The sequence below is a fragment of the Neoarius graeffei genome, chromosome 5 (assembly GCF_027579695.1).
Source record: "Neoarius graeffei isolate fNeoGra1 chromosome 5, fNeoGra1.pri, whole genome shotgun sequence".
Taxonomy (NCBI): Eukaryota; Metazoa; Chordata; class Actinopteri; order Siluriformes; family Ariidae; genus Neoarius; species Neoarius graeffei.
In genome coordinates, this window is record NC_083573.1 from 34,967,104 (window position 1) to 34,981,748 (window position 14,645).

General features: G+C 40.5%; 1 protein-coding gene across 1 annotated transcript in view; it reads left to right on the forward strand.

Moving 5' to 3' along the window:
- Positions 1–364: 364 nt before the first annotated feature.
- LOC132886246 (carcinoembryonic antigen-related cell adhesion molecule 20-like) overlaps positions 365–14,645 on the forward strand; it is a 37,497-nt gene continuing 23,216 nt past the window's right edge. Inside the window, exons 1-3 of the mRNA XM_060920804.1 lie at positions 365–701; positions 12,471–12,746; positions 12,831–13,085. Of these exons, the coding sequence (XP_060776787.1) occupies positions 365–701; positions 12,471–12,746; positions 12,831–13,085 (868 nt within the window). The remainder of the gene's footprint in view (positions 702–12,470; positions 12,747–12,830; positions 13,086–14,645) is intronic.

Below are 14,645 nucleotides of genomic sequence, written 5' to 3' on the forward strand. Positions count from 1 at the left end.
GGTTCAAGAGCCAAGAGCAGGCAGCCTCCATGACTGGGTCATGGAACGTCAGACCAGATTGCAGGCGGCCTTTCAGGGAGCCCATGACCGTTTGCAGGCTGCAGCAAATCGGAGAAAGGAGACTCATGATCGTTGGGTCCATGATGCACCATTGGGGGAGGGTCAGCTGGTATATCTGTGTGACTTAAATGTGTGAGGTAGACATAAAATCCAGGACCTGTGGAGCCCAGTGGTGCATCAAGTTATCAAGGCCCCCCCAGCAGGAGGAGGGGTGTATACTATTGCACCAGTGGGCGATCCCAGTAAGGTAAAACATGTAGTACATCGTAGCCTATTGAAGGCTTGTCTAGGACAGGACCCTCCCATGGGCCCTACTCAGACTGGGCCACTGGTTGTGGAGGCTATTTTTCCAGAACTGGAGGAGATGGCCGATGTAGCCCTCCTTGTCCCTGATGGACCACTGGTAGTGGAGCGGGTGACCCCACAGGAGGAGGAGAGGGTGGATTCGGCTCCCCCTGGCCTTGAGCTTGCCCAACATCCTCCAGAAGTGCCTGGAGCTGTGCCTGCACTTCCCCATTTTGCCCCTGAGGCCACCTTGGGCCCAGCTGCCGTACTAGACCTGCCCCCCATGCCATTAGGGTCCACCATGACTAGTGTGAACGCCCCAGTTGTACCATCATCCCCTGTAGAGGACCAGTGTGGTAACATCGGGCTATCCCTACATCAGACCACAAGGCCCACAGCTGGTCACCACTCTAATATTTATCATCTACCATGACCAGTAGGTGGTGGGGCACTTGGTGCTAGTGACTCTGCATCAAGTGCAATCACAGCCTTGTTTAGGCTGTGGAATTAAAGTGGGGAGTTGACGGGTGTTCCATCGTTGGGACGACGATGCAAAAAGGTGGGGACAGATTGTAGTGGGATGAATGGGTGGAGCTCCTGGTAATGGTGATCATGGGCCAATGGGTATGCTGGGAGCTTATATATAAGGATATGGAGATCTGGCCCAGGAAAAAAAACCGCCTTCATTTCCTGGTCCTACCTTGGCTCCCTGTATACCCGTTTCTGCCTGATCGCCGGTAAGATTTCCTGTTTGTTTGATGTCTGTGAAGATTCTCAGTCATCCAGGTCATGGTAAACTGTGGGTGGTAAAACAGAGCAACTGGATTTGCTTGAAGATTCTTGAAGACATTTCATCTCTCATCCAAAAGGCTTCTTCAGTTCTGTCTGACTGGTAGGGAGCATCAGGTATTTATCCTCTCATGGATGAAAAGCTCATCTAAGGTGTCATTGAGTCATCCTGTTGGTGTGGGTCACTGGGGGCTGGTTGTGAACGGCCTTGAGAGTCGTTAGGATGATCAGTGGATTGCCTGTTAGGGTGATCAATGGAATGCTGATTCTCTCTGTCCTCCTGTGCATCACTGAAAACAGCTGGGTTTTGGTGTGCATTCAGTTGTCTGGGAAGTGTGCCAAGGACTGTATTGTAGGTGGCTGATAAATGATGTCTTAGACCCACACCTCTGTTCAGTGATGGCTGTTCCAGGTTGACGAAAATGGCTTCTTTAACTCCTCACTCATACCAACGATCCTCTCTGGCTGAAATGCGTACGTTGCAATCCTGAAATGAGTGTCCTTTGTTGTTAAGATGAAGGCAGACAGCAGAGTCCTGGCCTGAGGAACTGGCTCTCCTGTGTTGAGCCATGCGCCTGTGAAGCCGTTGTTTTGTCTCTCCTGTATATGAGTCCGTGCATTCCTCACTGCACTGAATGGCATACACTACATTGTCCTGTTTGTGTCTAGGTATTCTGTCCTTAGGGTGGACCAGTTTCTGCTTCAGAGTGTTACTGGGTCTGAAATGTACCAGAATGTTGTGTTTGTAGAAGATCCTGCTGAGTTTCTCAGATAGACCAGAAATGTAGGGAATGACACTGTTCTTGCATTTGTTCCTGTTATCCTCCTTGTCCATTCTGTTCCTTTTTCTGCTCTTGAGGAAAGACCAGTTGGGATACCTGCAGTTCTGAAGTGCTTTCTTGATGTGATTCTGCTCCTTCTCTTTTCCCTCTATCATTGTAGGGATATTCTGAGCCCTGTGTTGCAAGGTCCTAATGACCCCCAATTTGTGTTCCAGTGGGTGGTGAGAGTCAAAGAGTAGGTACTGGTCTGTGTGTGTGGGTTTCCGGTAGACCTCGATGCTCAGGCTTCTGTCTTGTCTAATGTGTACATCACAATCCAAGAAGACTAGATTATTCCCACTGACATCCTCCTGAGTGAAGTTGCTCTCTTTTACCACCCACAGTTTACCATGACCTGGATGACTGAGAATCTTCACAGATATGTTTCCATGCCCTTTGGGATGAGAACCCTTCGACTGGTGCGGGAGTATGAGAGGACTTCCAGAAAACTGGCAGACTACAGAAACCACCTTTGTTTCAACCTGAGATGCCAACAATCTAACATTATCCCCACTAGCCTATGCCTGTTTTCAACAGTCAAAGGACACAGAGCTGAAATAATCCTCCAGAAAGCCCAGAAGCAGCTTCTCAATGAGAGAGTGAGACAAGTACATTTCACCATCGATGCTCTCCAGAACAAGACTGAACTGATGTTTGAAGAGTTGACAGTACTTCTTCCCAGTGAAGTTTTGGAACGAGTCTCTGAGTTCACTGAGAAGGCACAGATTTCACAACATACCAAAGGCAAGGAACGACAGATGCACAAATTTCAAACTTTGCTGTCTAAAACCACCTCCTCCGGCAAGACAGAAGTACTGACTTGAAGGAAGAAATCTGACCAGGCTACACAACCAGACATAGAAGAGATATGGGTGAAGAACTTATCTGACAGGGTACTCACCCAACCAGAGAAAGATGTTCTATCCAAGGGACTTAACTTTGCAGTTTCACCAGAGTGGATACCAGTGGTAGACCTCATCACAGCCACAGAGTCAGCCATCAGAAACAACAATCTGGCCAACACAGAGGCAGAACAACTTAGACTGAAGATATCAGCTGCTCTGTCCAGTGCAAAAGCACCCCCCTCCAACCTCACCATCCAAGAAAGGAGGGCTCTTACATTGCTTCAAAGAGACCAGAACATCACCATCCGTCCTGCTGACAAAGGGAGATGCACAGTGTTGCTAAACACAGTGGACTACCACTCCAGGATGACCAGTCTCCTCAGCGACACTACCACCTATGAAACCTTGAGGCGGGACCCCACAAGTTGTTACAAAAAGAAAGTTGTTAGCTGCCTGCAACAACTAGAAAAGGACCAAGCCATCAACCAATCTCTGTACTACAGATTGTACCCTGGGGAAGCTGTTCCTCTCATATACAGACTCCCCAAGATTCACAAGGAAGGAGCTCCACTCAGACCTATCATCAGCAGTATAAACTCTGTTACTTACAAAATTGCCAAACACCTAGCCACCATCTTGGCTCCTCTCATTGGGAATACGCCACATCACGTCAAAAACTCCCAAGATTTTGCTACTAAAGTTGCAGACCTCAAACTAGACTCAGATGAAACCATGGTTTCCTACGACATCACTTCTCTGTTCACCTGCATTCCCACCACAGAAGCAGTTGAATCTGTTAGAAAACGACTCCTTCGAGACAGCACCTTATTGGATAGAATGAACCTCACCACGGACCAGATTTGCACCCTGCTTGACCTCTGCCTGACTACCACTTATTTCCAGTTTAATGAAAGTTTCTACAGACATAAGCATGGATGTGCCATGGGCTCACCGGTATCCCCTATTGTGGCCAATCTTTACATGGAGGAAGTGGAACATAAAGCTTTGACCAGTTTTTCAGGAGTTGCTCCCAGCCACTGGTTCAGATATGTGGATGACACCTGGGTTAAAATCAAAACCCATGAGGTGGAAGCCTTCTCTAAACACATCAATGTAGTGGATATTAACATCAACTTCACTCGGGAGGACGTCAGTGGGAATAACCTAGCCTTCTTGGACTGTGATGTACACATTAGACAAGACAGAAGCCTGAACATCGAGGTCTACCGGAAACCCACACACACAGACCAGTACCTACTCTTTGACTCTCACCACCCACTGGAACACAAATTGGGGGTCATTAGGACCTTGCAACACAGGGCTCAGAATATCCCTACAACGATAGAGGGAAAAGAGAAGGAGCAGAATCACATCAAGAAAGCACTTCAGAACTGCGGGTATCCCACCTGGTCTTTCCTCAAGAGCAGAAAACAGAACAGAATGGACAAGGAGGATAACAGGAACAAATGCAAGAACATTGTCATTCCCTACATTTCTGGTCTATCTGAGAAACTCAGGAGGATCTTCTACAAACACAACGTTCCGGTACATTTCAGACCCAGTAACACTCTGAAGCAGAAACTGGTCCACCCTAAGGACAGAATACCCAGACACAAACAGGACAATGTAGTGTATGCCATTCAGTGCAGTGAGGAATGCATGGACTCATATTGGGGAGACAAAACAACGGCTTCACAGGCGCATGGCTCAACACAGGAGAGCCAGTTCCTCAGGCCAGGACTCTGCTGTCTACCTTCATCTTAACAACAAAGGACACTCATTTCTGGATTGCAACATGCACATTTTAGCCAGAGAGGATCGTTGGTATGAGCGAGGAGTTAAAGAAGCCATTTTTGTCAACCTGGAATGGCCATCCCTGAACAGAGGTGGGGGTCTAAGACATCATTTATCAGCCACCTACAATGCAGTCCTTGGCACACTTCCCAGACAACTGAATGCACACCAAAACCCAGCTGTTTTCAGTGATGCACAGGAGGACAGAGAGAATCAGCATTCCATTGATCACCCTAACGGGCAATCCATTGATCATCCTAACGACTTTCGAGGCCGTTCACAACCAGCCCCCAGTGACCCACACCAACAGGATGACTCAGTGACACCTTAGATGAGCTTTTCATCCATGAGAGGATAAATACCTTATGCTCTCTACCAGTCAGACAGAACTGAAGAAGTCTTTTGGATGAGAGGTGAAATGTCTTCAAGAATATTCAAGCAAGTCCAGTTGCTCTTTTTTACCACCCACTGTTTGTTTGATGCGTGTTGTTCTTTGTTGTGGCTTATTCCTCGCGTTGTGGATAGTGTGTTCTACTTTCTGCAGCCTCCGTTGGTGAGCTACTTTAATACCTTGCTGCACGTCTGAGTCTGTATATCCTGTACCGGTAGGTTCCCGTTCAATTTATTTATGTTGGCAGCTTGTTCCGTGTTTATTGTAACCGAGAAACTTTCTGCAGTATTAAAGAATCGTGACTGAACCTGTGGAATTCGGCATCGCAAGCAACTTGATACTGCTCCCCTGGTATGTAGCTTGATAGAGCATTAGAATGAACTTGTTGTTTCACCTATTTTTTTATTAACGTGACATTTTATGATGCATTTTAGGAATCGTGGACATACGCGACATTCATTGGGGTGCCTTCTGCTGTTTTGCTTGGCCCTGATTTTGCGTGATTGGTCTGACGGCGAACAGAGTTTTTGCTGTATGTCAGCTGCAATTGTGTGGCATTGCTGTTCTGTTCGCGTTGTGTGTGAACTTGTATTTTATTTTGTTTGATTTATATCAATTTTGTTGAGTAGATGTGTGTATGTGTCTTTGGGTGTGTTTGTTAATTGTGTCCACCTCCAGTTATATTAATTCTTTTTCCAGTGTGTTGTGGTCATGTGTGATTGTCAAGTTGGATATCTTTTGCTGTCGGTGTGTTCACGTGTGAGTGGGTGTTTATTCCTGGGACCTTTCCTAGGCCAAAGACTTGCCCTTCCCATGGGTAAGCTCCCAGCCTAGACATTTCACTTTTCTCCTCTTCCCTCTTCATTTGAGGTGGTACATATAATTGTGTGGTTGTGAGTGCTGAGTCTATGTTTTATAAATATATATTTTTATACTTTTTCAATAAATTGAATTTCATGGATGGAAACACGTTTCTTGTCTTGCGGGTACAATGAACCTGTGTGCTATAGAACAGTCTATGGGTAATAACTGAGACACCTGTTAAGGTGATACTGGTCTAGGTAAATTCCCTAGTGGCATAGTCGGAATATTACAATCCCCCCTCCCCTTTTGCTATACTAGCTTAAATCACACACAGTTTCTTGCTAATGTGTTTATTCTCAGACACACTCAAGACACACAAACGACACTCTTTTTCACAAACGAAGATAATGTAAAAATGACTTTAAATGAAACATACGGTAAGTTTTGAATAGTGTATTTTTTTCGGGCGAGGATAATACATAGTTGGCACAAGGTAGAAATGAAAAAAAATACTGGTGAAAATCACTGTGATGCCATGGTTTAGATCCCAGTTTAACGTTAGATCACCGGACGAGTTTATAACGCTGTTCGGATAGGACTCACAACAACAGCAGACGCACAGTAGTTTTCTACTGGTTATCATTACTTTGTACCCTAAATAATAAATCTCCTAAAGTGTCTCAACCCACTGGGCAGCGCTCGGTTTGTCAGTAAACAACGTCTGAGGTTATTATAGTCCATAGGTTTAACGTGTCGCTAATGTGTCATTTTTTTGTTGATAACCTCCTCTCCTTCAGCGCTCATGTTCCCGCTACACGCTGTTCTATTGTAAACAAACACACATGTCCATGGTTCTGCAAATGAGCTACACAGTTGTTAAATGATTGGCTGTTTGCAGGGCCCACACATGGGACTGTCTGTTAGATGATTGGCTGTTGGCACGCCACTCTTAGCATGCTCCATTGTCAAGGGATGTGGTGAGCTGTTCTGAGCTACTTCATATTTGTTATGTGCTTTCATGTTGTACATTTAGTGCATGCACATCAAATTATGAGTTGTTTTCTTATTGCTATGGGGTGGTGTTGTTGCTTGGAAGTGAAGTGCTGCTTTGGGTTAAAGATGTTTAACACAAAGCAGTACTTCACTCCCAGAAGGTTGCAATATCGGGATGAAAAAGTTTTTCTCTGACATTTTGTCCAAATAAACGAGTTTGGTGTGTGCCATTGAAATGTATTTGTGTCACTTTTAGAAGTGTAACACTTGCATAGGTGTTATTACTTGAATTCTTAGATTTTCTTTTGTGCCAGTTCATACTGCATCCCTTCAGTCATTTTTTCAAGTCAAATATTGAGCAGAAAACAGAGGGAGCTGTGGGCTTGAGCACTTTTTTTTAAATTCACATTTGCAATTTCATATCATATTTTAAAATCTAATAAATAGAGCCTTAAATATAGTTATTGTATAGTTAATTTAAATCCATTAATTGCAGTTGGTAAAAAAATGTATGCAGGTCTGGTGCAGTTGACTCATAGAGGCACAATGTAACAATACCTAACTGTTATTTACTATATTCTATATCTGTTTTATAAGCAGTACTAATTTTGACAGCTGAAGAGATTACTAATCACTGTTACCCTTTTTCCACCAAATCAGTTCCAGGGCTGGTTCGGGGCCAGTGCTGGTGCTGGTTCACAACTCGTTCAACTTGCGAGCCAGCTGAGAACCAGTTTGCTTTTCCATAGCTCGCGATGCTAAGCGGAGCCACGTCATTATGTCGCTGTATACGTCAGTTACGTCGCTGTATACGTCATCACGTCACTGTATATGTCAGTTACATCGCTACGTTTGCATAAACCTTGGCGTGAATATCGAAGCAAAAACAATGTGGATGAAGCAGCAGCAACAATAACAATAAGAATAATGGATGACTTTGCGTTTGTACAGCTGCTGCTTCTCGTCGCTTAAAAATGGTGATCTTTCGCGGTCTTGTTATTGTTGTTGGTCTTAACAACTCCGCCCCCCCCCCGCTGACGTAAGCGGTTCTTTCCTCTGGCCCTGGCCCAGCAGAGAGTTGGTGCTAGCCTGGAACCGGTTTTTCTGGCCCCAGAGCCAGTTCTTTGTCAGTGGAAACAGAAAACCCAGTTCCAAACTAAGCACTGGCCCCGAACCAGCCCTGGAACTGCTTTGGTGGAAAAGGGGCATAAGTCTCTTCTTTTTAGGCTCTGAATGTGGAGGTGCAAACAGTGCTCTGAGGCTCTATCTGCGAGGTACCAGTTACTAAAACACTACAAATTGAAGCATGGCCATTATGGTCAGAGGCACTCATATCCATGCACATACTATAAATGTCCATGCTCATTCAAAACATGGAATGCTCTTAAAACTCATCTGAGTCGATGTCATGTTGATGTATTATGTACAACAAGTTGTACTACAAGTGCAGAAGTAGGAGTTTTTACATGTCTTTTGTGCCCTGGAAGTGAAATACCATCTAGTAGAGAGTACTTTTCTCACATCAACAACCATCTGAAGCATTATGAAACCGTAACTTCTGTGTTCCAGAACTGCACATTTCAGACTAATATATTCTACTTACAAATCATACAAGAGTAGGAGGCATCCACATTGCACAGTTAAAGACTTTGAAGTTGACGTAGTGAAAGGTGGTAATGTAAATGATGACCAGCATGCATCTGAAGACCATCCAGGTGATCTTGGAGAAACTTCTTCAGACTTAGATTGTCATAATTTAATTGAAACTGACACACCAAATGAGAACTTGCGAGAAACAATTATTCAAAAAAATTTGCAACTGTTCTTTTGAAGTTAGAGGTGTTTTCACATCTGCCATGTTCAGCATTTGATGGCTTACTTGAGGAGTTACTTTTCATTTTTACCTCAGCAGCGCTGCCTATATCACAGAGTACAGCATTTGACATTTTCATAAGTATAATTTCCAGGTTGACCAGTCTGTAGTTAACCAAATCTTTAAGTTATCTACAACATTTCGTTGTTTCAAGAAATGTGGGATTAATCAGGTATGGGGTTAAAAGAGTAACATTTACTCTTTATTTTTATTTCATAAATACATTTTCAGTTTTTGTGAATGTGTGTGTGTATACTAGGGTGCATCAGTTGCCCCCTAAAAATGAAAAGTTCCTCCGATCATGATGCATTTTTGTTTTTATGTTCCTTTTGGTAAGAAAACACACGGGGTGAAATATTTTGACAAAATTCAAAAGTTTAATGGTGGCACCAGAAGCTCCAAGTTATGGAAAAAGCTGCTATTTTATGACTTTTATGACAAAAGTTTGATCACTTTTCATGAAACATTATGGCACCTTATAGAGTATACCAAATATCTTAGATACACATTTTTAGTACATATTCTAAATATATTATCAAGCACAGTTTGAGTTTTAGCTGTTCATTGAATCATTGTTCAACTACTTTTAAACAACACAAATGTATTATGAATCACATTAATGCTTCTCAATCCCTTGCAAAGGTTCTTAACATGATCTCTGGGTCACAAGAAATCAATAAGTGGAGTCCAACATTGTGATTCAAACCTTACGCGAAAACATAAAATAAGCGTTTTTTTGGCAAAAAATGAACCTCATGGTGCCACCATTAGACTTTTGAATATGGTCAAAAAATTTTACAGGATGTCTTTATTGGTGAAAAGGAACACCCAAACAAAAATGCATCAGATTTTATGAAAGTGAGGGCAACTGATGCACCCTAGTGTATACTTATAATATACACAGTTATACACATTATTTGTAATAGTCCTACTGTTTCCTAATGTTTCCAGAGTATAATAAAGGCTCAAGTGAAATTAAGCAACTTAAATTGTATTTATTTAACTTATTGATTTAGCCAGTACAACTAAGGTGTTGCATTAACACAAACCTACCACATAAATAATGTTCATTTGTGTTGTTAATTGAACCCAATCATGTTAAGTTAACTGAATGTGGTGTCAGTAAATCCAACATAATGTTGTTGTGGTTATGAAATATAGCAATATTTCTTATTTCTTCAATTAGCTTTGAAGTAAGATAATTAAGTTAGATCTACTTAATATGTGTTGTTCACATTAATAGTGTGTGGCTTTTCCTGTTTAAACAACACAGTTTTGTGCAACCGGTTGACATAACTTAGTTAAGTAAAATCAACATTTCATTTCTTAGAGTGTATTCATACTTGTACCGAGTCGGGGCCCATTAAAACAGACCCCCAATTATTTTGGCTCATCTATTCTATTTAGAATCTAATAATCTATTGTAAAGTGTGTTAATGGGATGCAACATTACCCCCTGTTACAGATGGGAATTAAATAAATGCAATATATATATTTTTTAGATTGTAGGTATTGTATTTAGAACTGTATGGATGTTCCAGAAGCCAAACCCTGCATGCAGGGCATTCTCAGTCAAAAGGGATTAATGATCCAAAAGTAGAGTCTGGTCGATTAACATGAAAACTTATTGCCATGTTTGTGTACAGCAAATAAGCACGTTATTAAAACTAAGAAGTACACTCAAAAGAAGGGGATATAGAAACCACTCAGTGGGATTAAATCCTTACATGCTAACAAAGAAGAATTTTTCTGATGAAAGAAAAATTTAATGTGAAGATAATTAACAGATAATCAACAGATTTTAAGGGGTTTTTTAAGATTGTGTTTATTTTTAGTCTTTTGTATTTGTAATTATTTGTATCTGTACATGCACGACCCCACCAGCTCTGCTGATCAACTTATCATGTTAAAATAAAGTCATTCATTCATTCATTCATTCATTCATTATGAGTTGGAAAATTATCCATCCATTGAGTTCCCCAACATCTCAAACTACCTGGTGCTGCATTGTTCTACACAGACAAACAGATGAAAACCCAGAAGAGCATGGAAGAGTACAACTTTTTATATGTGGCTGGGTTAAAGATCTGGAGATCAGGACACTACAAGATAAATCCTGTATCATGTTTGCACAGGTAAATAGGAGTTTCTGGGCTTTTTGTCCATGCCTTTGTGATGGTTGGTAGGACGCTACAAGTTTTGGTATCGGGTGTAAACAAACTGCAGCCACTCGATTCCCAATCCTCCCTGTGCTTCTCTTCCAGCAAGAATCACAGATACATAGAATTTACCCACAAACGTATTTATTTCTCTGTGTGTGTGTGTACATGCATGCATGTGCACTGTGTGTGTGCGTGCATGTGTGCGCGGGTTAAATGTAGAGGAGGAATGTGACAAAATAAATGCTTGTTCATTTTAATTTACCCACAAATGTATTTATTCCACTTGAAAAGTGTTCAACAAACCAGCTACTGGATTTGGGACACGACATCATGAAATATTTAGTATTTTACTTCAAACTTGAAAAAAAAATTTGCAGTCCAATAGATGGTTGAGAAACATAGTATCTGCACACAGTATACAGCGAAAAAGATGTACAAATGAATAATCGAACATATCTTGTATGGATATTATCTAGCAGAATAAAGGACAGCTTGCCATCATTGATGGAACAACAAATTCTAAATTATACCAGCGAATTCTAAAGGAAAATGTCAGGACATCCGTCCATGAACTGAATCTCAAGAGAAGGTGGGTCATGCAGCAAGACAACGACCCTAAGCACACAAGTCATTCTATCAAAGACTGGTTAAAGAAGAATAAAGTTAATGTTTTGTAATGGCCAAGTCAAAGTCCTGACCTTAATCCAGTCAAAATGCTGTAGAAGGACCTGAAGCGAGAAATTCATATGAGGAAACCCACCAGCATCCCAGAGTTGAAGCTGTTCTGTACGGAGGAATGGGCTAAAATTCCTCCAAGCCGGTGTGCAGGACTGATCAACAGTTACCGGAAATGTTTAGTTGCAGTTATTGCTGCACAAGGGGGTCACACCAGATACTGAAAGCAAAGGTTCACATACTTTTGCCACTCAAAGATATGTAATATTGGATCATTTTCCTCAATAAATAAATGACCAAGTATAATATTTTTGTCTCATTTATTTAACTGGGTTCACTTTATCTACGGTACTTTTAGGACTTGTGTGAAAATCTGATGATGTTTTAGGTCATACTTATGCAGAAATATAGAAAATTCTAAAGGGTTCACAAACTTTCAAGCACCACTGTACACCCATTTTTTTTTTTTACTACCACACATGGATATAATGGCTCACCTTATTTAGTTATTTTATTTGGAATGTAAGGGATAGCATCTTTTTTTTTTTTTCATTTTTTCAACCCATTCTAAAAGATAATGGGTTTACAAAAATATAAAGCTAAAATATGTTTTTCTTCCATCATTTTTAACCAAGTTTATCTCAGCAACTGATAACAAGTAATTAATTATATAGTATGACCAGTGATTTGTTGTTGTTGTTGATGATGAAATATCCACTAGTCATTTTTAAAATATTTTAACAACTTTGTACCTTCAAGCTGACAAAAGGAAAACACAGGGTTAGAAATTAACATAAGTTTGGTTAATATGGCTTACAAATAGCACTGGTTTCACCACAAGTGGATACAATTTATTTTTTCATCACTGCAAAGGCAAGATTGTGTTTTAATTTTATTTCACATCATGCAAACATTAATGTTAAATCAACCTTTTAACTGTTTATACAGAATATTTCTTCTGTGATTTCTTTTTTACAGAAAAAATACTTGGAGCAGAAGTTATTGGACCAACAGATTTGCTAATAGAAAATGTTTCCAATGCTACATTAAGCTGTAATGTGAGTGGGCCCATCCACAGTGCTGAATGGATGAAAGATAATCAGAAACTGTCATCTAGCGACAGGATCACATTCTCAAATGATAACAGATCAGTGATGATCAGTCCAGTGAGGAGATCAGACAGTGGTGTATACCAGTGTACAATCGGCAACGCCATCAGCTCTAATAATGCAACATACACAATGATTGTTAACTGTAAGTACAAATATATTCCTGGTACTGATTTGTTTTGAATTGAGTGTAATTTGACAGGAAGTGACTGTGTACTGTGTGTTACAGTTGGACCAGATAATGTGACAATTAATGGACCAAGTGAAGTGGAAATGGGACAAACTGTTAAATTGATATGTAATACTGAATCTACACCAAAAGCCTCATACAAATGGATGTTTAATGGCAGTTTAACTAAAGTGAATACAACTGAATATACTACGAAGAATGCTGACTTCACACACACTGGAAATTACAGCTGCATAGCCTCCAATCATGTAACAGGGTTTAACGCCTCAGGATCCCATGGTTTGGTTGTAAAAGGTGAGATGTCACTCTGTATCAAAGAAATTTTTTTTTTCTGTTTGAAATAACTCGCACATCAGATGATATATTTTGACATAATGTAACTATACCAAGATCATCATTTTGTTCTAAATAATTCATAGATCATTTTAATTTACTGATTACTTTTTATCATTCATTGTTTGTATTAATTTCTAGTTTTGTAGATTACCGATAATTCAAACAATGTTTTTTGTTGCAATTCAATTCAGATTGTTGAAGCTTCAGTATTTTCAAACACGTGATTTTTAAAATTGAGATTTAAAATTTACCTCTAAAGATATAAAATGTCCACTGATATTGTAATATGTGGTAGATATTTACAACAAACTGCAAAAAAAAATCTGAATGGACTAGAAAAATCTGAACGTTTCAAGCATGTAATTTTTTTTATATGCTAGGAATTTAATTCAGGTCTAATTCTACTTATTACAATAGGATTCCAAATACTCTATAACCATTCCATTATGAATTAGAAAAAAATATATATAAATCAGTGTTTGTTAGGGGTGGTGGTGTGGTGAAATAAGGATCCACAAGCAGAACAGACAGTAATCCAATAAATAAGATGCTTTAATCCAGGGAAAAGGGCGTGGCAAAAATAGTCCAGGTAAAAAAAAAGAGACAAAAAACTTGACAAAAACACGAGACAGACAAGGACAAAAACGCTAGAGCAAAAAAAAAAACCCATGAACTAGAAAACTAGCTTGAGTAAAAACCATGAAACGCAATAAAGGCACAAAACCGGCTAGAATACAGGGCTCTACATTAACTTTTGAAACCACTTGTCCTGTTGGGCAAGTTGAAAGGAAATTTACTTGTCCAAATGTGAAGTTGACTTGTCTGAAGAAATATTTGAGAAGAAAAAAAACAAAACAAAACACACAAATAAACTATTTGTAACCCAACAATCTTTATTGCATTTGTATCACACCGCTTGTGGCTTGTACTCTTGCCATGAGACACTAGAATGTCTCGCCTATATGAAGCTGTACCTTTGAACATGCTGCTCGAGACATCAGCATAAGTAGGATGCAATATGCACAGAGAACATTACATTCCATCTCCGGTGTCTTGGACCCATTCAAATTCATCCTTCCAAGAATTGAGAAATTTCCGCTCTCTCTTGCTTTCATAGTTCTGCTGTGATTGTTTCCTCTTCTTTTCAGCACCAGACGCCTCGGATTCACTAGACTTCTTTGTGAAGCCGAACTTCAGGAGGGACATTTTCTAAATGTCTAAATTTTTATAATGAACACCATCAACAACAATTCAAAAATTTGGAAATTACCACATACTCAACGTAAATATACAGTTGAATAATGATCGCGCCAACAGAAATGTCAACAAATCCACGTGTATGACACGATTAAAACCAATCATAAACGACCGTTTACTTTTCAGCTCAAATACACGAAGCGGTATTGGCCGGTTTTGCAAGTGGAATATTCAGTCCCCCCAGGATTTCGCGGGCCTTTTTTGTGATTGTTGCGGGCTAAAATGTCTGCTGTTGCGGGGGTTTTTCCAAAAAATTGCGAT